The sequence below is a fragment of the Anarrhichthys ocellatus genome, unplaced genomic scaffold (assembly GCF_004355925.1).
Source record: "Anarrhichthys ocellatus isolate YVR2014 unplaced genomic scaffold, GSC_Weel_1.0 scaffold89, whole genome shotgun sequence".
NCBI lineage: Eukaryota > Metazoa > Chordata > Actinopteri > Perciformes > Anarhichadidae > Anarrhichthys > Anarrhichthys ocellatus.
The window spans coordinates 823167-842838 of NW_022280119.1; the positions used below are offsets into that span (position 1 = coordinate 823167).

General features: G+C 40.2%; 1 protein-coding gene across 1 annotated transcript; it reads right to left on the minus strand.

The window, feature by feature from the left end:
* Nucleotides 1-612: 612 nt before the first annotated feature.
* LOC116398753 (lysophosphatidylcholine acyltransferase 1) lies at nucleotides 613-19372 on the minus strand. The gene is made up of 14 exons (XM_031875334.1): nucleotides 18947-19372; nucleotides 11672-11811; nucleotides 10915-11129; nucleotides 8229-8341; nucleotides 7654-7714; nucleotides 7066-7124; nucleotides 5831-5865; nucleotides 4573-4627; nucleotides 4148-4230; nucleotides 3437-3562; nucleotides 2625-2778; nucleotides 2020-2118; nucleotides 1341-1482; nucleotides 613-1190 (listed from the first exon to the last, which is right to left on the minus strand). The coding sequence occupies exons 1-14, from the start codon at nucleotides 19067-19069 to the stop codon at nucleotides 958-960; spliced, it is 1638 nt and encodes a 545-aa protein (XP_031731194.1). The 5' UTR covers nucleotides 19070-19372; the 3' UTR covers nucleotides 613-957.
* Between the last annotated feature and the right edge of the window lie 300 nt (nucleotides 19373-19672).

The following is a 19672-nucleotide window of genomic DNA, read 5'->3' on the forward strand; positions in this document are numbered from 1 at the left end:
AATCACTCAATGCATTTTTGGTCCACGTTGTGAAATTTCAACAATAAAAAAAGACACTCTAATTTGCCAACCTGAAAGAAATGTGTGAAGTTCATGTGAATGAGAAATGACTGGGCATAAGAGTACTGATATCGTAAGAGAAAAATACATGCGCATAACCCAGCTATAGTGTCAAAAATGATGACATCATACAAGTTACATTTTTCATTTTTGTCACTGAACCCTGAGCTAAATTAAATATATCACTGTATATGCAACAGGCCGATAGCAATTATGACCGTCAACTCACCGAGACCCGAGTCCACCTCAAATGTGTCTACTGTAGCTTCACACCTCCACGTAGTGATACAATGTCACTGGTGCCCTCAGGCCTCCCTTCTTTAGATAAATACTGCTCAAAACAATATGAGCCCATGCATTCTGCACTTTCACTGAACAAGGCAGCTACCATTCAAGAGAGAAAAGTTACAAATTAAAGAGAATCCAACACGAAATTTTCAAAGAAAATCAATTAACTTTACTGTCCAGGGCTGGTGTTTTTTCTTGCTCCAAACACGGACAGTTAGCACGATGTCGGAAGGAACAGAAAAACACTTCCCCTCGGAATTTGTATAAGTGCTTGCCCTTCAAGTATTCAAGCATTATATCTGAAATAGCTATTGTTTGGAATTTTGACGATCCTTGCTGTGAAAAAAAAAAAGAAAGAAAAATAAATTCATAACAAAATAAAACTGTACCTGGTTGAAAATAACCTCAGAAGTTTTATGGACACAATACTTAAAAAAAACAGGGGTAAGGTAAACTTTCTTCATATTTGTAGTTGTGGTTACTGAAATGTAGTCCCTTACTGTTTGAACAAGTTACTAACTAAAAGGTAATTAACTACCCTCTGGCCCCAAAACAACACCCTCTCACCAGGAGAGCTGTTGTTTTCTCCCACTTCATTTTCAAACCATTTTAGTTGTATTTCTTGAGGAGTCCATCTATTGTGCCATCATGGTCTTTGGGGCTGAAGTTGGGGCAGATGCCGTTAGCTGTTTTGGTGGTGGCAGTGCCTTGCAGGTTCCGGGAAGACAGGCTGGGCTTTGTTCGGTGACCGTGGCACGGGCTGCTGTGGAGGCCTGTGTTTTCTGTGTACAGGTAGGCCTCGGCAAAGTCTGGCTGCTGCTCCACAAAGTATCTGAACTTATCTGTGGAAAGACCACATGAGGGCGCCAGAGGCAAAGTCAACATGAGACAAAAGGCAAAGCAAAGTTCAAAACAAAGATTCAACTAAGAAATATTATTATTATTATTATTATTATTATTATTATTATTATTATTATTATTATATCTCTTACCAAACGTGATCTTCCCTGAGTCTTCAGGATCGATGGCAGTAAACAGGCGTGACACGCTGAGGTGAGTCACTCCTAAAGCTGTCTTCAGGATAACTGCCAACTCCATCTCTGTGATGGCACCATCCTCCTCTGCCTCAAACATCTGGAGAAGATACAATGGGGAGAAATGCATGTGTCATCTCTTTGCCTTTAGGCATACCACTCTGAAAGGCTGTCAGAATAGGAGCCAGTGACATTGGGTTCCCTTTGTCTGAAATAACTGAGGGTGCTCTAAATAATACATCTGTATTCAATGAGTTTCATGAGCCCTAAGGTCACAGAACCTGCTCAACTTTAAGAATTATGAAAAGCAATTCAAGTGAAAACATGAAAATGACTCAAACTCGAGCCACTTGGTTCTCGTGCAGTCACAAAAACAAATTGGTTGCAAAAGATAACTCACAAATGCACGTTTTATCTGATAATTATGAAATGCAGATCTGAGCATGTACGTGGGGGAAAATATGTGTAAACTTGTCAGTATGCTAAACATTTTGTATTACTCAGTTATGCAAAACACAAGACAACCTACAGTAAGTGGCATTTTAACGTAGCAAATGTCATGCTGATCCTAAGCAAGCATAGAGAACTCCATTCTGTCTGGTGGTTTGATAAGCTTGGAGCTTGGAACGGAACATACCTTGAAGGCCAATTTCATCGTTTCCAGAGTTTTGGCAGGTCTGCATACGACAGATAAGGCTATCATGTATTCTCTGATATCCATGCAGTTATCTTCATGCTGGAAGAACAATGGAAAACTATGCGTTACAAGAGATCAAGACCGAGGATGTGAGCAAGGCTACTTATCTATTTATTTCACAGTAGCTGCGGGTGGTTGTTGTTTAGGTCATAAACACATTGCTGCAATAAAACCCTCTATTATTTGTTTGGGTACTATACTGCAAATGTATTCCCCGAGTGAAAAACAAGGTGCTGTGACTAGTTTCAAAAAGTATCTGGTATTGAACCTCAGCCTCCATTCTTAACAGTATTTTTATAGATGCACTTTGTCAACTGACTGCTTGAAGTTCATTCTGCCCTAAATTGAAGTATTGTTTGCTACATACAAACACAAATGCATTTCTAGTTAACGATTTTAACTAAGTCATTTCAGTTCTATATTTGCAGTGAAAGCAAGTACGACATAATGCGAGAGTCATGATGATGAAAGTTATTTGCTAATGGCCACTTAGGAAGACAGTAGCGCTATCATGGTCGTGATTGAAAAGTATCTACAGTCTTTACCTCATCAAAGAGAGCGAACATGTCTCGCAGCATCTCGGAAACTGGCACATCGAAGAAGTGAGCAAAGTCGTCCAAGCCCAGCTTCTGACCTTCCAGCTTCCTGGCTCTGTTCCCATAATCCTGCAGAACCTTCTCAGTGTTCTGGGGTTTAAGCCTGGGATAGCAGGGGGAATAAACCATGTTTAAATGAATAACTTAACCATGGTGCAAACAAGGAAATGTAGAAAAGCCACAATCAAAAAGAAGAAAAAATAAAACATCAAAACAATTCAGTACAGCAGAGTCCTTTTTTAAGACTGTACCATATCGTTTGTCGGGCTGCAGTCTATTCAATTTTTGTCCAAACCATTTACATGTCCTCTCGGGTTTTCTATCCTTATGCTCCTTTTCTCTCCCCTGCACTGTCAGTGGTCCTTGTCACTGCCAAGTGTTGGACTGGGGAGGGAGTAGACAGTCATGTGCCTCCACTAATACACATAGTGCTGCCAGATGCTTCTTGTCACTTCCCAGAGAGGAGTTTCACCAAGAACCCAAACCATGTGTGGCCACTATCCCCCTCCAGATCTTATACTGTGCAGGCACCCTGACCAACAAATGGAAGTTAATAGCGTAGCAACAAGGACACAATCCCAAACTGCCTTCACCACCTGTGCATACGACCAGTTGCGTTTGCTGGAATCCAAACCATGCCCGCACAAATTGAATCTGGTCCCTGTGGCGTTTGATGAGTACTTTGCCACGGTCTCACCCTTTTACCCCTTACTTGGTTCTCTTTGATGGGAGCATTGCATTGGAAGGTTTGAGTGACTCACCCCAGTCTCCTGACGAGCTTGGCAAACTCCAGCAGACAGGTGTCGACTGGCAGTCTCAGCTGGCCATCTGCCATGGCCAGCTGGCAGTCTTCAAATGAGTAATCTGTGATGGGTACCCCCAGGGCTCTGAGTATGGCACAGAGGAGACAATGATGGGACATCAGTATGTGCAAATCAATACAAACTTTGCTGAAGGCTCATGAAGGCCAATGTTGGAGCCAATATGGTTCCTTAGATGTTGACAGTAATGTTTATAGTTTATTTTTTTGTCCATCTGTAGAACTTACATTTCCCATCCCTAGCCTCAAGTAGTGAAGCACAGAGCGTGGGAGAGAAGGATAACACAGGTAGCAAGCCTGTGCAACCTTAGCACTGTATAAGACAGTTTATGAGGATGGCAATGTTGGTTGGTGCAAAATCCTCCGATCAGGATATGGGGCCGATCATCGACGGCTTGAAGCAGCATCTGATCACAGGTTTGATTTGAAGCTATTTCTACGTGATGATTCTGCTGCTCTGCACTTTGTGTGAGTGTCTCTCTGTTTGGACACAACTGACAAATATGTGGAATAAGTACGTGATTAAAAAAACCACCATCACAAACAGCAGTGATAGAGTTAGTGAAGAGTTATTACTGGATACTTCTTTTACTTTGCTTTTTGTACATTCAGACGGATGAACTGCCAAATACCATACGAGCAATTAACTCACTTAGCCATGACACGTCTCACGTTGATAGCAAAGAGAGCAGGGTTCTTTTTCTCCTCCTCTGAGGGTGTGTAGATGGGAAGGAACTGCAGAGAGAAATGGGAATGATTAATTTACATTTTATTATATGTATACAATCATTAAAACAAATATTCCATTTATTGTGGACAAATGAAAGAACAATGTATCCCCTGGCATTAAATTCAAATATTCATGAAAGAAGGAAAAGAGAAACAAGTCTGTAGTGTCTGTACTGTTGCATATGCTATAGATTTAAAAAATAAAGAACAGGATGGAATCAACAGGCGCGTCCTTTCACACAGCACACATTCAAATATTTGGAATACTACAATTGCATCATGACCAAATACTTCATCATCTACAGCGACAATAATAAGTAAAGTATGGAGAGAGAACTTCACACTCACCTCGACTACAAACTCATTGTGCAACTGGCAGAGAGTCAGCCACAAGATTTCAAACCTGGATAATAACAAGACATCATCGTCAACAATACACATCTACAGAAACAAAGAGCCTTGATTGGGGAACATGTCCATGAGGCAAATGATGTAACACTGAGAATATACAGTGCGTTTAAAATGGACCGCTTCACTTTTTCCAGAAATTTCATTAATGTTTTTGCCATCATACAATAAATCATAGGAAGATTTAGATTTAGATTAAACAGTTTCATAATTATTCATATCTTTAATTAATTACTTTTAAAACCCAAACTGGCATGTTTATATGCACCAATCTTTTAGAGTATGCTTGTCACAGCTTTTCACATATGGATCAATTTAGGTGTCAATACATATGTAAATGTGGTGTTCCTCCTAAACTGTTTAGAAGGAAATGTAATTTTCCTTCAACATTTTTGGATAAGAAAATCTATCAAGTGCGACTAAACATTTTAATTGGTTGCACCAGTGTGCCAGACATTTAGCAGATTTTATTTTCTTCCCCCACCTGCATTCTGCAAAGCACCGGTCCTATTCTGCCTCTTATTTGCGCTGACAGGCATAATACATTTTATTTGTATAACCCTAACCCGCTTTAAAAAGATACTCAAAATATAAAACAAGGCAGAGAGATGACATAGTACAGTAATAAACAAAACAAAAACATACATAACCAGCATCAAGCAGATTTAAATAGGTGAGTTTTAAGTGCAGTTTTGAAAGTGGTGAGTGACAGAGAATGTCTGAGGTGTTGGGGAGAGAGATGGAGAAGGCCCTGTCCCACCCAGGTTCGGTGCTTGGACGGAGTAGGAGGGGTAAGGTGGTTGGCATCGGTGGATCTGGATCATTGTTGGTGGAAGTGTGTCGGTGCAGGAGGTCCGAAAGGCATGTGTGTATGTCAGCGTGTGTGTATACACGGTGCACTTAAATTAAAAAGTCAGGCACACTATTGCAAACAATGTAAAAAAAGTTAGTGTAGAGCTGGCATTTAAAAGTGTGTGCACATCTTTTAAAGATTTATTCAAACATATAGCTCTGCTCAGGTGACCTGACTGCATTCAAAGAGCCACCATAATTATAGAAGCGAAACCAGAACAGGACGTAGTATTCCGAGGATGCTACAGAGACTGATAATGAGGGCAGTCTCTTTCCTCCAGCCATAACTATAAGTTCGTAGAAACTGAGGCACACCACATATGAAATGAAGAAATTGTGTACTTACGCTCCAGGCCCTTGCCAAGTCCACGTGATTGAGTCCTGTAATATGTAAATGAAGCAAGGACATCATTAGTAAAAAGAAAAAAAAATATTTCCCAGGTGTATTTTGACTTAGCACTTTTATACTTATACTTATATATATATATATATATATATATATATATATATATATATATATATAAAATGAAGGTTTGCAACCACATTTGTGAATTCTGCAACTGAACTCAAAGCACTTCCTCTTTCAGTAAAAACAGAGATCCCCAAACAATGTCCTTCTCACAATGTCCTCAGTTGGGTTTCCACAGCCTCACTAACAAGCCTGAGCAATGCATTGTACTTGCCTTCTAAGTCATATCATGATTAACCAGATTCCCAGTGAGGCTATCAGAAAGTGGCTCTGTACACTTCACTGAATTATGACTTAAATGACTGCAACTGAATCAGCCTCTTTGGCCTGCCAGACATTTTGTAAGTCCATCATTCGACACGGACAAACTCAGCCTCAAGTGAGCATCCAGAACTTCAACAGGGCAAATTCAGCATATTTACCAATAGCCACCGTCTGCGTCAGGCGATCTCAAAAACAGACATTAATAACCAACTCACGCTGTGTGACGCTGAGAAAGGAGCCAGGGTTTGAACTACTTTCACTAGCTGTTGTTTATTTGTCACTTTTCACATGAACAACCAAGTGCAACACTGTGAATGCCTTCCAGGAGAGACAAAGTCTGAAAATGTGCACCGCTATCCCCATATTTGAACAATATCGCTCTCTAACCCCAACCTAAGAGCTACAAAAAATGACAAAGTATGACCATGACACCAAGTGTTGACTGAAGGAGGATCTCAAAGTACCCTGTATGATTCTGCTGACTTCGCTGATCTTTCTCCATTACGCAGAACATCATGCACTTCTCTCATATGTTGATTTAGTTGGGATACCTGATACATACCCTTAGTACACTTAAGTGTATAGTTTGTATAATAGGCAACTATCTGCTAAATAAATCAGAGAACAGACAATAGAAGGTGGTTGATGGGAGTCAGTGAGTAGGTGTTGGGCTACTGGTTAATCTTTAGGGAAACTGAGGTTACACCAATAAAGTTTGCATTTTATCACACATTAAGCTGTGAATAAGGAGATAGGTCGGGAGCCACTCACAATCCGCCCCCTATCTTTTTGATATTAAGTTTCAGATTTTTTAGCTGTGTTACTAACATATCCATTAACAATCTCACCAGTTTATTCGGGTAACGAATCACCACAGGCTGCACTGGTACAGCTGGGATGAAGGCCCCTGCAAGAGTAAAAAAGACAAAGGATTTATTTCACTTTGACATACCAGCATAAACAACAAATTACAAACAAGAGCACACTAATTAGAATTTGCACATTTGAAAAGGTGGACTCAATGAAATTTGACTGTGAGAAACACCAGAGTAACCAATGCACTCATTTGGTTATTCAAACATCTACCAAATGAAGTCCATCAGCTTTAGCTACAGCCGATCACCCAACCCTATTTCTCTCCTATGAGACATTTGTATATCTTATGTGAGTTCTTCGTCACAGAAAATCTATCAAAAGGTAAATGTAAGGTTAACTTAAAACTTTTACATCATAATTCAAACCTTGGGAACGCAGACTAGGATTTTAGTTCTTATTGCTCGATGACACGACCACACATCCGCACTTAAAGCTAAATTAATATTCCCACTAGGTTGAGTATGAAATGTCAGTGCATGCTAGCAAGCTGCAAGCATGACTTCAAAGAAAGAAGAAGAGAAGAAAGCTTAAGAAGAAAAATGATGAGGGGAAAGCTTTACCTGGCTTAAAGGTGATTAGGCAGGATCTATTAGTGCACGTTCCCTCTGGAAAAATCATTATCTGTAGGAAAGAAGGAATGGTTTGCAAATTACAAAAATCACTACCCATATCCTTAATAGAATGGTACAAAGCATACATATGTGCATTAGCTTGCATTACCGGTATATGGCAAGTTGCAACAAATCAGATGTGCAGTTAGTTCTCACATTGTTTTCTGCAATGCTGGATTTTACTGGAGCAATGTCCATTTGTCTATTGTCTGTAGCTTTGTCCTTTTCAGGGATGTCAAGGTCTTTTTAAGCACTATGTGGACTATGCCCCCCCATACCTTACGCATGCTATCAGAAAACCGGGGCTAGAATTGTAACCTGAAAGGTGTTTTGCACAGACACACTGTTTTTTACAACAAACCCAATGTATCAGTAAATCATAATGGATGATTTTTTGGTATTATTATCCGTTGTTTGGTAAATATTGAAATAAAGTCTATTAATGTTAAAAATCAGTTCCTGTTATGTGTACGTGTGCCCACAACCACATTCACATGTGTGCAGAAGAATGTCTATCTCTTTACCTGAGGCCATTCCCCTCCAGAGTGGGCTCTGCGTTTGATCTCCTCCACAGTCTTCTTTCTGGAGTCCTGGTCTGACCGTGAAACAAACACTGGCCTGATGTACTTAATCAAAGCTAGAAGCAAGAAAGCAGACACAAAGAGAAAATGCAAATGAATACAGAAACCTTAATTCTTTTTTTTATTTCTTTTGACAGCTAAGCAACTTAAAGCTTCTCTGCATTATATGCATTTAGTGTTTTAGCTGAGGGAGAAGGGGGAGCTCTTAAATCTGGTTTTAACTGGAATTTGCAAAATTTGCAAAACCTCAGCCAGACCTTTTGATGTAACCTGGTAATACAGGATATATATGTATTGCCTAAAACATCAGTCTGGTTCAGTAGCACAAACACTTCACTGTACCGGCTCCTCTTTACATCATCTACCACTATGATGGTGTTCATTTTACATTTGATGACAGATGACAGTCATGTACGCATGTGCCTCCAGTGCAGAGAGGGCCTTTTAGAATTTGCAGAATGACCCCCCTGTATCACTCAGCCCTACGATATGTCGCTAATTCTAGCTTCAGGACCCATCATTGTACCTTATAGGACATGGTAGGATGGGCATCCCTCACTTTGCGTAGGTTAAATCGCTGGTACAGTCTATATCAAATTTCCCACTTTCTTAAGCTGGAAGTTATTACTTTTGCAAAGCAGTCATACTCTTAGGTCGCACAAATGGCTTCAGTTTAAACTGCCTTCTATGAGTACAGAAGTTGTTCCGCCTTCCGCCCTTGGTCCCAGACCAAGATTTAAGTTAAGACTCTTATCTCCTTAAATTATTTAATACTTTGAAAAAAAAGAAGTGGTCAGTGCTTACTGCAGTTGCTTCAATTGACTTACTTGCCTTGTTAATGCGCTGTATGAAGTGATGTATTTTGTTGTATCTATTGTTACCACGCAGCCAAACTGTGTTTGCCTCAGAAGGTCGGATCAGACTATTTTACAACAAAGACACCATTGCAACAACCTGATTTCTAACTATGACTGTTCTGAGTGAAATAACCAAACACAAGCATTAGTACACTCACCCACTATACCACTTCCATGCAATGCGTCAGCCTGACACATTTTCTCATTGGAGTGACACCACTACTGTTAATTCCACTTCCCATAGCACAGCCACATGACTGTATTGGAGCAAGAAAACCTTCTTAAAAAGGTCAGACAGAGTAATGCAATGAACACAAAATCCATGCAGTATAAGAGGAAAACTCCTGGTGTAATATATTTGCATAGTGTACAATTTGCAGGGCAAAGATCGAGGGCGTCTGTTAAGCATCGATAAAGTACTAAGGCATAATTTACAAGGAACTAATCTGACAAAGACTGGGTTTGAATATTCAAGGTAGATTTGCAAAAGTTTTATTTTGATTCAAGAAGCATTTTCTCGTACATTCCATCTTTAACAATACATACAATAATTAGAAAAGCAATGTTTCTGGTAGCCCTGAGGCAGAGAGTCAAATAGAAAGAGAGATCCACAATAAGTTATTGAGAGTCAAACATAAAAATGAAGAAAGAAAGAGAGTTAGGCCATGGAAAGAAGAAATCGATTCCAACTGTGAGCTGTCTGCCGAAAGGAAGGGATTAGGGCTCTAGCTGGTACCCTGAGAGACACTCCACACGTCACTGTGGCTGATCAGGTCTTAATGCTTATTCTGGATTCCACTTGCTTGACCAATCATTGGGACCTGGTTCCTACTGCAAGGCCAGTGTGACTAGTCGAACAACACCTTTCAACCAAAAATAATACTACTATTGACTCCTGAAGATGTAAGATGTATCCATTGTTTATGCAACTTTGGTTTCTTCAAAACATCATGTTGACAAAATAGACAACAAGCCTATGAGCAAATATGTCCAAATATGGTTTTAATCCTGTAATGCAAGCAAATAAGGCTGTGGTAACTTGGCAAGGTTCACTCAGCCTGGAGATAAATAGGTGGCCAATTAATGACTTAGTAGGCAGAGCAGGAGGAGAAAGGAAGGCTCAAATAACACACAGCTAGGCCTTTCACTGCATGTCTAGCTGCCAGGGGCATAAGAACAAATGCCTTACCTGGCAACTACAAAGGTAAGTGAACTTGCAATCTAGTTAATAGGATCTGGAACTGACTGAGTAAGGCCATTTCTGGTTCAGGTTTAAAAGTGGGCCAGCTAACAATTCTGTCAATAATGTAAAATAAAAGAATGAATTGGCAATGATGTCTTATTATGTCAAGGATTATTAGATCCATAGCATTTTAACAATGTTATGAGTTAGAAGGAGTTATTTTCTTGTGATAACCTGGAGAAGAATGTTTGATTTCTGCTTCCTTATGCTATGGATGGTTTTAACAAGACCATTAGGACTATGTAATAACACTGTAGAAGGTTGAAAAGTCATAATGATTTCCAGAATTAACAGGGCGCATACTGTATATACTTAAGCTTCCCTGGAACCCATATGTGGCTGAACAAGTTTCAGTTATACCTGTGTATATGCATAGATTCTCAAATTTTGTGATGCTGCCGTGAAAGTCAGATCTTCTTTTTTCAGATTGGATAATCTTATTATTCTCTTACATTCGCTCACAACATAGGTCATATTCATAGAGGTAACAATGACAGTAATATTATACTTGTATGGGTTTGTTACTTACTGCCCCAGAGAGGAATATCCTTGCTCTCGGCCTTCATGACGATGGAAGCCATTGTCATCGTGACTGGGATGGCATCAAAGTAAGACGAGTGGGGTGCCAGGGTGAGGATGGGGGCTTCTGCAGGCATTGCCCTTTGCCCTTTCACAGTCATCCAATGGAAACCACCCGCAAACCACATGACCCGCATGAGGATCTTCAGAATTATGTCCACCAGTCTGGAACAAGATAATGCATGTGTGAGGGGCACTTTTCAACTGCAGATGGGGATAACATCTCCAACACTTATAGTATTCTAGATGTATACGTCCAATGTCATGATATCTTTGGAATAGAAGATTCGGGCTGGGGTTAATATTAATATGTGATATCAAATAAATAGGCTCAGTGAGTCATGGCACGAGTGAAAATGACACCATTTAACAGTAAGAAATAACACTTTTAACATTCTTTACCCCATTGACTCTGTTCTGCCTCTTCCCCACTGGACGCCCCTCCTTCTTTGAGGCCAACTTAAGTCATAAGCTAAACTCTCATCACACCAGAGCAATTAATATCCTGGCCAAGATCGAGGATTTGCTAAGAATGCCATTAAGTAGCTGGCATCAGCACTACAATAGGCCAGATAATAGCCATTGTCATATGAAAGTTTTAAAAGAACCAGGTGGGATCGGTAAGTTAAAAATGTGCAAAACTGCAAAAGAAATAATTTAAAATTCACCAAACAAACAGACACACAAATCCATAAGAAAGCACCGACCTCCTCCAGAGGCACTGGGGTTCCACGGTGGTCTCGGAGCGCCCTACTGAGGCCAGGAAGGCAAAAGGCCAGGCCAGCAGCATCATGAATGCAGCTATGAGTAGACGGATGGGGAACAGTGTGACTGTCATAAAAGCAATCTGTAAGAGATTGAGAAAAACGAGAACAGGGTTAAAGAAACAAATTCAACAATACACATATCTTATCAGTTATCTTGGCGCTGTTACAGACACACTTTGACATTAGTCTTTGCAGTGTTAAGTTGTCATTGACTCAAACTCGATGGCTTTTTCATTTGCCTCACAATAAATGCTAAGTTTTAACTGTGTACCCAAAAAGCATCAATCGATCTCTAAAAATACACCGGCATGTTTACACTTTTTATAGGAAGGAAAGATGAGAGAACAGAGCTGATTTTATTACATATCTAACAAAGCACAATAACAGAAAGCCCATCAGACAACAATGAGAAGCAATTAATTATAAGCATCTGGTGTAAAGTAAAAAACAGAACAGTTAAGTAGTTTAACTAGCATCATGTAAAGAAGCCGTCTGTCCTACCCAGTACAGAGGGCAGCAGGCCTGCAGCATGGCCTGTACCAGACAATCTAAATCAGATGGTGTGTCTTGGGTCACAACATGGCCTGTATACCACCTAAGCATGCACATGTTACATATAAACATATGTTTTTCATTTTTAAAGGAACTAACAAAACCTCGTTTGGTCTACTGGTGACCGTTTACAGCTTTTGTAGGACTCCCTGATTGCAGCGTTTATCTTCTGTCAATATTTGTCTTAGTAGCAACCACTACTGGGCAGCATGAAGCCCATCTGTCTTATCCGGGGAGAGGTCTTGTCTGACAGTATTGTCAATTCAAATCAATACATTTAACGCCTGCTTGTTTAACTACTGACAGTAAGCAGCACATTTTGGAGATCAGTTGGAGATTAGACAGTTTTAGGCCATGTCCACACTACTACTATTCCATTTTAAAACGCATATCTTTTGCTATGTTTACACCGAGCGTCCACTATAGGCCGGAGTTTTAGAGCGTCAAAAACGGATAAGTTAAAAATGCTGCTGAGGACAGATACGTTTGAAAAGTCCTGGGTTACCTCCTAGTGTGGACGACGTAACCGGTGAAGTTTGAAAACGATGATATAGTCGCACGTGTTGGCTACTTGACTAGGACTTAGCAGTCACGACGTGTCCTTCCCTGATTCGTCACGTCCCTATCACATGACCCTTTTTACAGAAGAAAACAAACAGCCTTGATTATTGATAGACTACCAGTGGTTAATTCAACATGGATAACAAATTACAGTCGTTGCTGACCTTGTTGCCTATACTAGCGGCTGTTAAATTCAGCATTTTTCTAACTCTACTACTGCCAACATGCGAAGGAAGTAAGCTGTTATTGGAGCGATTAGCGAGCGGTGTGTCCAGCAATGTTATCAGTCGTACGTGACATGTGAAGTCACGGTTTGTGGCTATGAGGAGGGTGATGATCACAAAACCAAAGGGACCTCCCTTTTCTAATTAATGCTTATTTCGTTCTGCACAGCTATTGTGAAGTCCACACAGAAACTGTAAAGGAACAAAAGCATAAATGTTCTCTAGTGCGACAGGGACTTCAGCCACCAGCAGAGCTACGAGTGTAAGAATAGGAAATGACAGACGTGCTGACCCATAATCTAGTAAACCTTGATTTGTAAGTGTTCCTTTTGAAGTATTTTTGATGTGCATGCGTGTGTGTGTGTGTGTGTGAGAGAGAGAGTGATAGAGCAAGACCTGCAGCATTGTAACTAAGTTTAAAAAATAAAAGTTTCCACGAAATGTGTCCGTTTAAGTTTATAGAGGAAGATCTTGGGTATCAAGCACAACATTTATTAACAAAGACTACTATAATACTCCAACCAATCCACTTCCTGCTTACAGTGTACACATGCCCAGTGTATGTGAATAGTCATGTGATATCCGTTTTCAGGCTTGCTAGTATGGACTGAAATCATTTTGCACGATGCTGAAACGCAAGTGTGGACGGAGATCTTTTTTTTTTAACGAAAACATAGTGTGGATGAAGCCTTACATGAACACTTTTTACACATATTTTCCTTCCCCAAAACATAACCCTGGTCTGTGAAATAACCCTTTCTACATCATGATGGTTTTATCTACATTATAGATTTGTTTTGTTGGGTTGTGTGAGGGAGTCGCAAATTTAAATTAAACTCTAATCTTATCGGTTATTGCAGTGACACACCACCCTAGATTCTTTCTTTTCATAGTCCTCCAAACTGTTTACTTTCCCCAAGATCCTCTTAAGATATATGAATTAATTATATATGTCTGCCACACATAGCCTAGCTCTCATTTTATACAAATGTGAAGTATAGTTTTGCACAAGACAGAAAAAAAAAAAAACAACTGGCACTTTCTTCCGATGATAAAATGGGCCTTGCCAGGAATGCTTGAGAGCCACTGTATAATGCATTTGTTAAAAGATTTATTCAGACCCAAAGCATGAGAATGCATGAATGTCACTAAGATTTAAAATAAAGGCAATGCTACAAAAGCAGAGAGGCTTTTTAGGAGCTGGAGTGAATTCAGCCATTGTTCGACAGGGCATATATTCATGCAATAAGGCTCGTTGCAGTCTTAAGAGTGAGAGTGAAAACAAAATAAACATTCATCTTGAATTATGCAACTTGGGAATTGTATAATGGCTGCCAAGTAGAGCCTATATCGTAACAATACTGTAAATCTAAAAAAAAAACAACAAAAAAAAACAGAGGTCGGCTTTATGTTGGTATTACTGACGAAATGCAAAGCAGCAATTGCAGTCAATTGTGAACTAGATGTTATCGGTCTGCTGGTATTATCTCTGCACTGAAGTAGAAGACTCTGAACGGTTAAGACCAGTCTACATTTTAACTATTAATATGCAACCAAAGTTTAGAGACTGTGTTTAAACTAAAAGTGTATCCTGCTTTTTCTAAGCATAATGTAGCCGATAGCCATTTATCCTACTTTTCTTTTACTTTTAACTAAATTAATACTGGAACAGTGAATAAAAAAGAAAAACAATCAAACTAACCTTTTTATTGGTAGTAGAGACATGTGTATGAGCTTCCCGTTTTCAAAATGCAAACCGTTAACCAACAACAACAATTTTGACCAAATGATACCATCAGTTATATAGTTAAAAGAATAAGAAAAAAAAATAAATCAGGAGAGGCTTGAATAGCAGGTCTACCTTAAAAAGTCAGCCCACCTTAAGTGAGCTCAAGTCGTTGCTGTTGCTAACTTCGGGACACGCTAACGTTGCACTGGGCGGAAACCCTGACAGAGTATGCCAAGCAGACACACAGCTGACAACCTAATGGCTAAACTAATTGATCTGGTGGAGACTAACTGGGAAAGTGGCTGCATGTGTCTACGACAATGCACGCAACGTAGTGGCGGCTAACTCATCCGGAGACTGGGGACAGTTGCCTGTTTTGTAGTTATGGCCTGAAAGGATCAGTCTTGTGTAAAACGCTTGTGCGAGTTTGTATACGTTAGGAGTTGTCTGAGTTTGTGTTTATGGGTCTATGTTTCGCTGGCAGCTTTGCAGTCATTGAGTTGTTTGTTAATTGTACTTGTAGGAAGGTTGCAATTGCTGCTCTGTGTGAAATGTCAAATTTAAATACAGTGTGTAATTTGCTCTAAAATTAAGAATCTTGTAATGTATTGAAGTCATGAGTCAATTTCAAAAAGGTATAATCTTTAAAGTTAAAAAGAGGAACTTTCATTGTGTGTGTATTTTGGCGGTCCCTTGGACAAAAGCTGCAGTGTTTCCGAGCACCACATTCCCTTTAGAAAAGGTCCTATTTTACTGCAGCAAGGTCTGACATTCTACCCTGAGAAGTCCTGGTTCTGGCTCACTTGTGCCTCCTTTTCCTCCAAGGGACCCAGCAATACAACCTGGGCCTCCAGCAGCGTGGAGCCAGTGCGCCCAGCTGGGACCTGCGGAGCAGCGAGGCGTAGTGCTGCTCCTGGCCTGAGGAGGAGGAGGAGCCGCTGCTGCCGGGCGCTGAGCTCTCCACCTCCCGCCGGAGATTCGACTGCAGGGAAGCCTGATCTTTCGAGGAATCAGTTTTACACCGAGACTGTTTCATAACCAGATAAATGAACATACAACATTACTCCAACGGTAACAGTCTTCTCTCCACCTCGGAATCCCGAAACCTTTTTGTTTGTTTGTTACTGTAACAGTTAAATACTGTTCTTTACAGTGTGGGAATAAGCTATTGACTCATTGCTGCTTTGGCAGGCTCTAAACAGACTCAGGTCTTTTTGGGGTTTCCCAATAAATCACACAAAGATTGTAAATTAGGCTCATCTAACCTAAGATGGGAATTAAATCAACTTAAACATTAGTAGCTTGCACTCTGACACATTACCAACTTGTAGGCTTTAAGGCTTGATTAGGACAGGAACATTTGCTGATGCACCTAAATCGGCAACTAAAACCCTGAAATATGTTCTCATGTTAGGTCCATGCTAATCAACTCTGTGATCAACTAATTAGCTCATCAAGGTGCAAAACTGCAAGAGCATCTTTATATGGATTGAAAGGTCAGGCAACTGAATTATAATAGAGTCTACTAATGAGAATCTGCAAGTCTCCACAGTTGCTCCAAGATTTGGGTCAACTTCAAGTGAAAGATTAGCAAAAACGTCTCCAGCAATTGTAGCCTCGACTGCACAGACTCCTGCACTGTGAGCAACAATGCCAATTTGGCTTATTAGAAACAGGATTGTTTGTAATATATCTAAAGCCTCAAAGCTTTCGGGACGTTAGCCTGTTCTTACGGGCAGTAATGTAGCTTTATGATCCAACTCCAATCATACTCTCATTGAACGGGTTGATCCAACAAAATTCATCCGTTTCTATAATCCTTTCTAGTCGGCAATATCGAGGATATTGCAAACATAACCAAAACTGATTTACTTATCAAAATTAATTGGAGACAATACAGTATTATCCATATCTGGCCAATCATGCAATACATACGAAACAAAAACTTGTACATGTTTACACTGGTAGACAGAACATTCACTTCCTGCTCATAACCTCAATGTTTCAGTTCAGACTTTGTCATGTTGCTGTGGATGTGAAAACAAAACCAGCACAACATGCTGAAAACAATTGTTCTCAGTGTCATAAGACAGAGCCTTCTTATTTCCATTGTGTCATGACGCACTTTTGGCTTAAGCAAAAAAGCTCCCTTACCAAAAAGATGACAATTAAATGCCACTTTAGGGGATTAGGGATTTGTGTCTCATATTTGGCCTTTTTTTTTTTTGGTACAGTTGTCAAAATAAAACATTATTCTGCAATTGTAACTGTAATTTGCATATTTAATCACGAAGCGAGTTGAACACGCTTTTACATCCCTCGACGCGTGTAATTGGTGTAAATAAATAAACAGTCCTCTGTTGATAACTTCCTTGATTTTATTGCGTTAGCCTTATAGGACAAACCAGAAAACCTGCCCATTCCCTTGGCTTTGATCCACCCGTCACTCTACATTTTTTCCTTTCAGTCTCCGTCAAAGGAGCGAGAAAGAAAAAAGAAAACAATGTGTGTGAACCTCCCTAAGTCACTATTCTTACTTGTAACAAGATACTCGCTTATGCCTGCTATGCCAGCTTAGTGCCATTCATAAAACTGAGGCTCTAACCTTGGACTGAACTCTGTTACTGAAAATACCACACAGCTGTGTCCCAATGTCACACCGTTTACTAATACTTTATACTTATAGTATACCCTATAAGCTACATTTTATGGTAACCATTTTGGCAGGTAATATAATCGAAATTATTGTGTTTAACTGTTTTGTGCTCACAGGAAATAATACAAGATATGCACTGCTGGACGTCAATCAAAAGCCAATTTCAAATTTGGAAGCTTTACAAACATAAGGAAACTGGTTTGGCCAATATTTAACACATGTATGTATTTCTCTCCCTTAGAGCTACGGGTGATAAGAGTACATGAACAATGCACTCGTATCAAACACTTTTAAAATGCATGCTGGCATCTATAGTTATACTTTTTTTCCTTTTACTTTTCTCTGATGTTAATGTACTACATACTCAAACTTGATAAGAAGTAGTATATAGTGTTCATAAGGGAGACAAAGCTCCTTAAGCCCATGGACATGGACAACAACTAAAACTGTCTCTTAAACCTCATCTGAATCCTATGTTGCCGTCACAAGAGATCATATGAGGTGAGCAAAAGCTCCCACATGTGCCTTCCAATTTGTAAACAGCCACAGTTTGAAAGAGCAAGATAATGTGATGCTCACAAGAACACAAAACATATATCAAACCTGTGTCTGGAAGCTTTAAATAGCCTGCAAGTGAACACCTTTTTGCATGAAAGCCTGATAAATATCAGATGATCAACACGAATGACAGACAGCTGAACTGCCTGCATATCTGCTCCATGTTGCAAAATTTAAACATTTTAATCAGGCGTCCAATTGCAAAAACGTTTTAACTTCAACAGCTGGGCAAAATATGTCTCATAAATAAGCTCTAACTTTTAGGTGGGGGGTGGGGGGGGAGATGTAACATGACTGTCATCTTTCCATCCCATTCTCCAGCCTCCATATCCACACGTGTTGGTTGCTGGTTAAGTGGGACGCACCGTGATAACCACCAAAGGCATGAACAGAAAAACGGTACCGTGTTTACAACTAACGGCGCGTTTAAAACATTCATGAAATCATGGTAAAGGGTATCGCACAAAATGCTCGTTTCTGATAACTATGACACCAGTGCAACAAGCTAGGCCCACCCTGGACAGACGGCCATACTAAAATAGCTATATTTATTGTTAACGGATTCCTGGGTGAGAGGTGTTGATTTTAATGTTGTATGCTGTGCAATGCATGCCGTTGCGGTGGCTAAACGTCCATTTTTTTATTAAAAATGCTCAGCCCTTTCCAGCAGTACTTAAGCAAGGCAGCAACCAAACAAGACAGGAGGGAGAAAGCAACATGTATGTGGGCTACTGTTAGCAGGCTAGCTAAGACTAGCTCAGCTGACTACCTGCAATTTAGGAAAAACTGCCAAGTTAAATGATGGTGACAGCCTCTCCACGGTCCCGCACTTAAGTGTTCATGTTCTGCAAACTACGACAGCAACATGTAGAAAGCTACATAGCTGTAGAGGAGAACGTCATTTGGCTGCAAACATTATTTTACGTTAACGTTACCTTTGCCTTTTCCATGGGGGTGAATTTCAAGACGTGCACAAACGGGTTTCTAAACGGAGGAGCTTGGTCCATCTTCTTTCCATCTCCTTCCATCGCACACTGTCTGTTACTCGGTAACCTCATTATTAGATGAGGTCACGTTGGTCGAGGTTGAAGCTCAGTTCTCAATATTGCAAACAGACACTGATTCTGCCCGAAAGGTAGTCTCCTCACGCAGTTTCCCTTATCAGTCCTGCACGGTGGCTAATTGAGGTGGCAGTGCAGGGTTATCTTCCTCTCCCGCAAAGCATGGAGGGATAATGGTCAGCTCAAGGATTAGCTGGGGATATTTGAAGTCGCCGATATATTTCTGCCTACAGTGCGCAGAGCGCCTTCCTCCACACCGTGTTCCCCAACCAGTCAGCTAGCTCTGGATGCTAACGGAGCCACGATTCTGCTCTTTTGACCGTGCGCATGCGTAGCGCATCCTCCGATCTACATCATTGTGCCTAGAAGATTGCCTTCATAACTGTCCAAAATATCGTAATTTGTAAAATGCACCATAGATTTGTAATATTTGCGATACATTTCTACTATTGGCCAGGGGCATGGACAAAATATGAAACATGTTCAAAATAGGCTCACAATGCAATACCCTACAATAAACACATCTGGATTAAATCACACTCTTTTTTCTTGATGTTTAACATAAGCATTGCTGCAACTAACTGTAATTATACGTTTGTG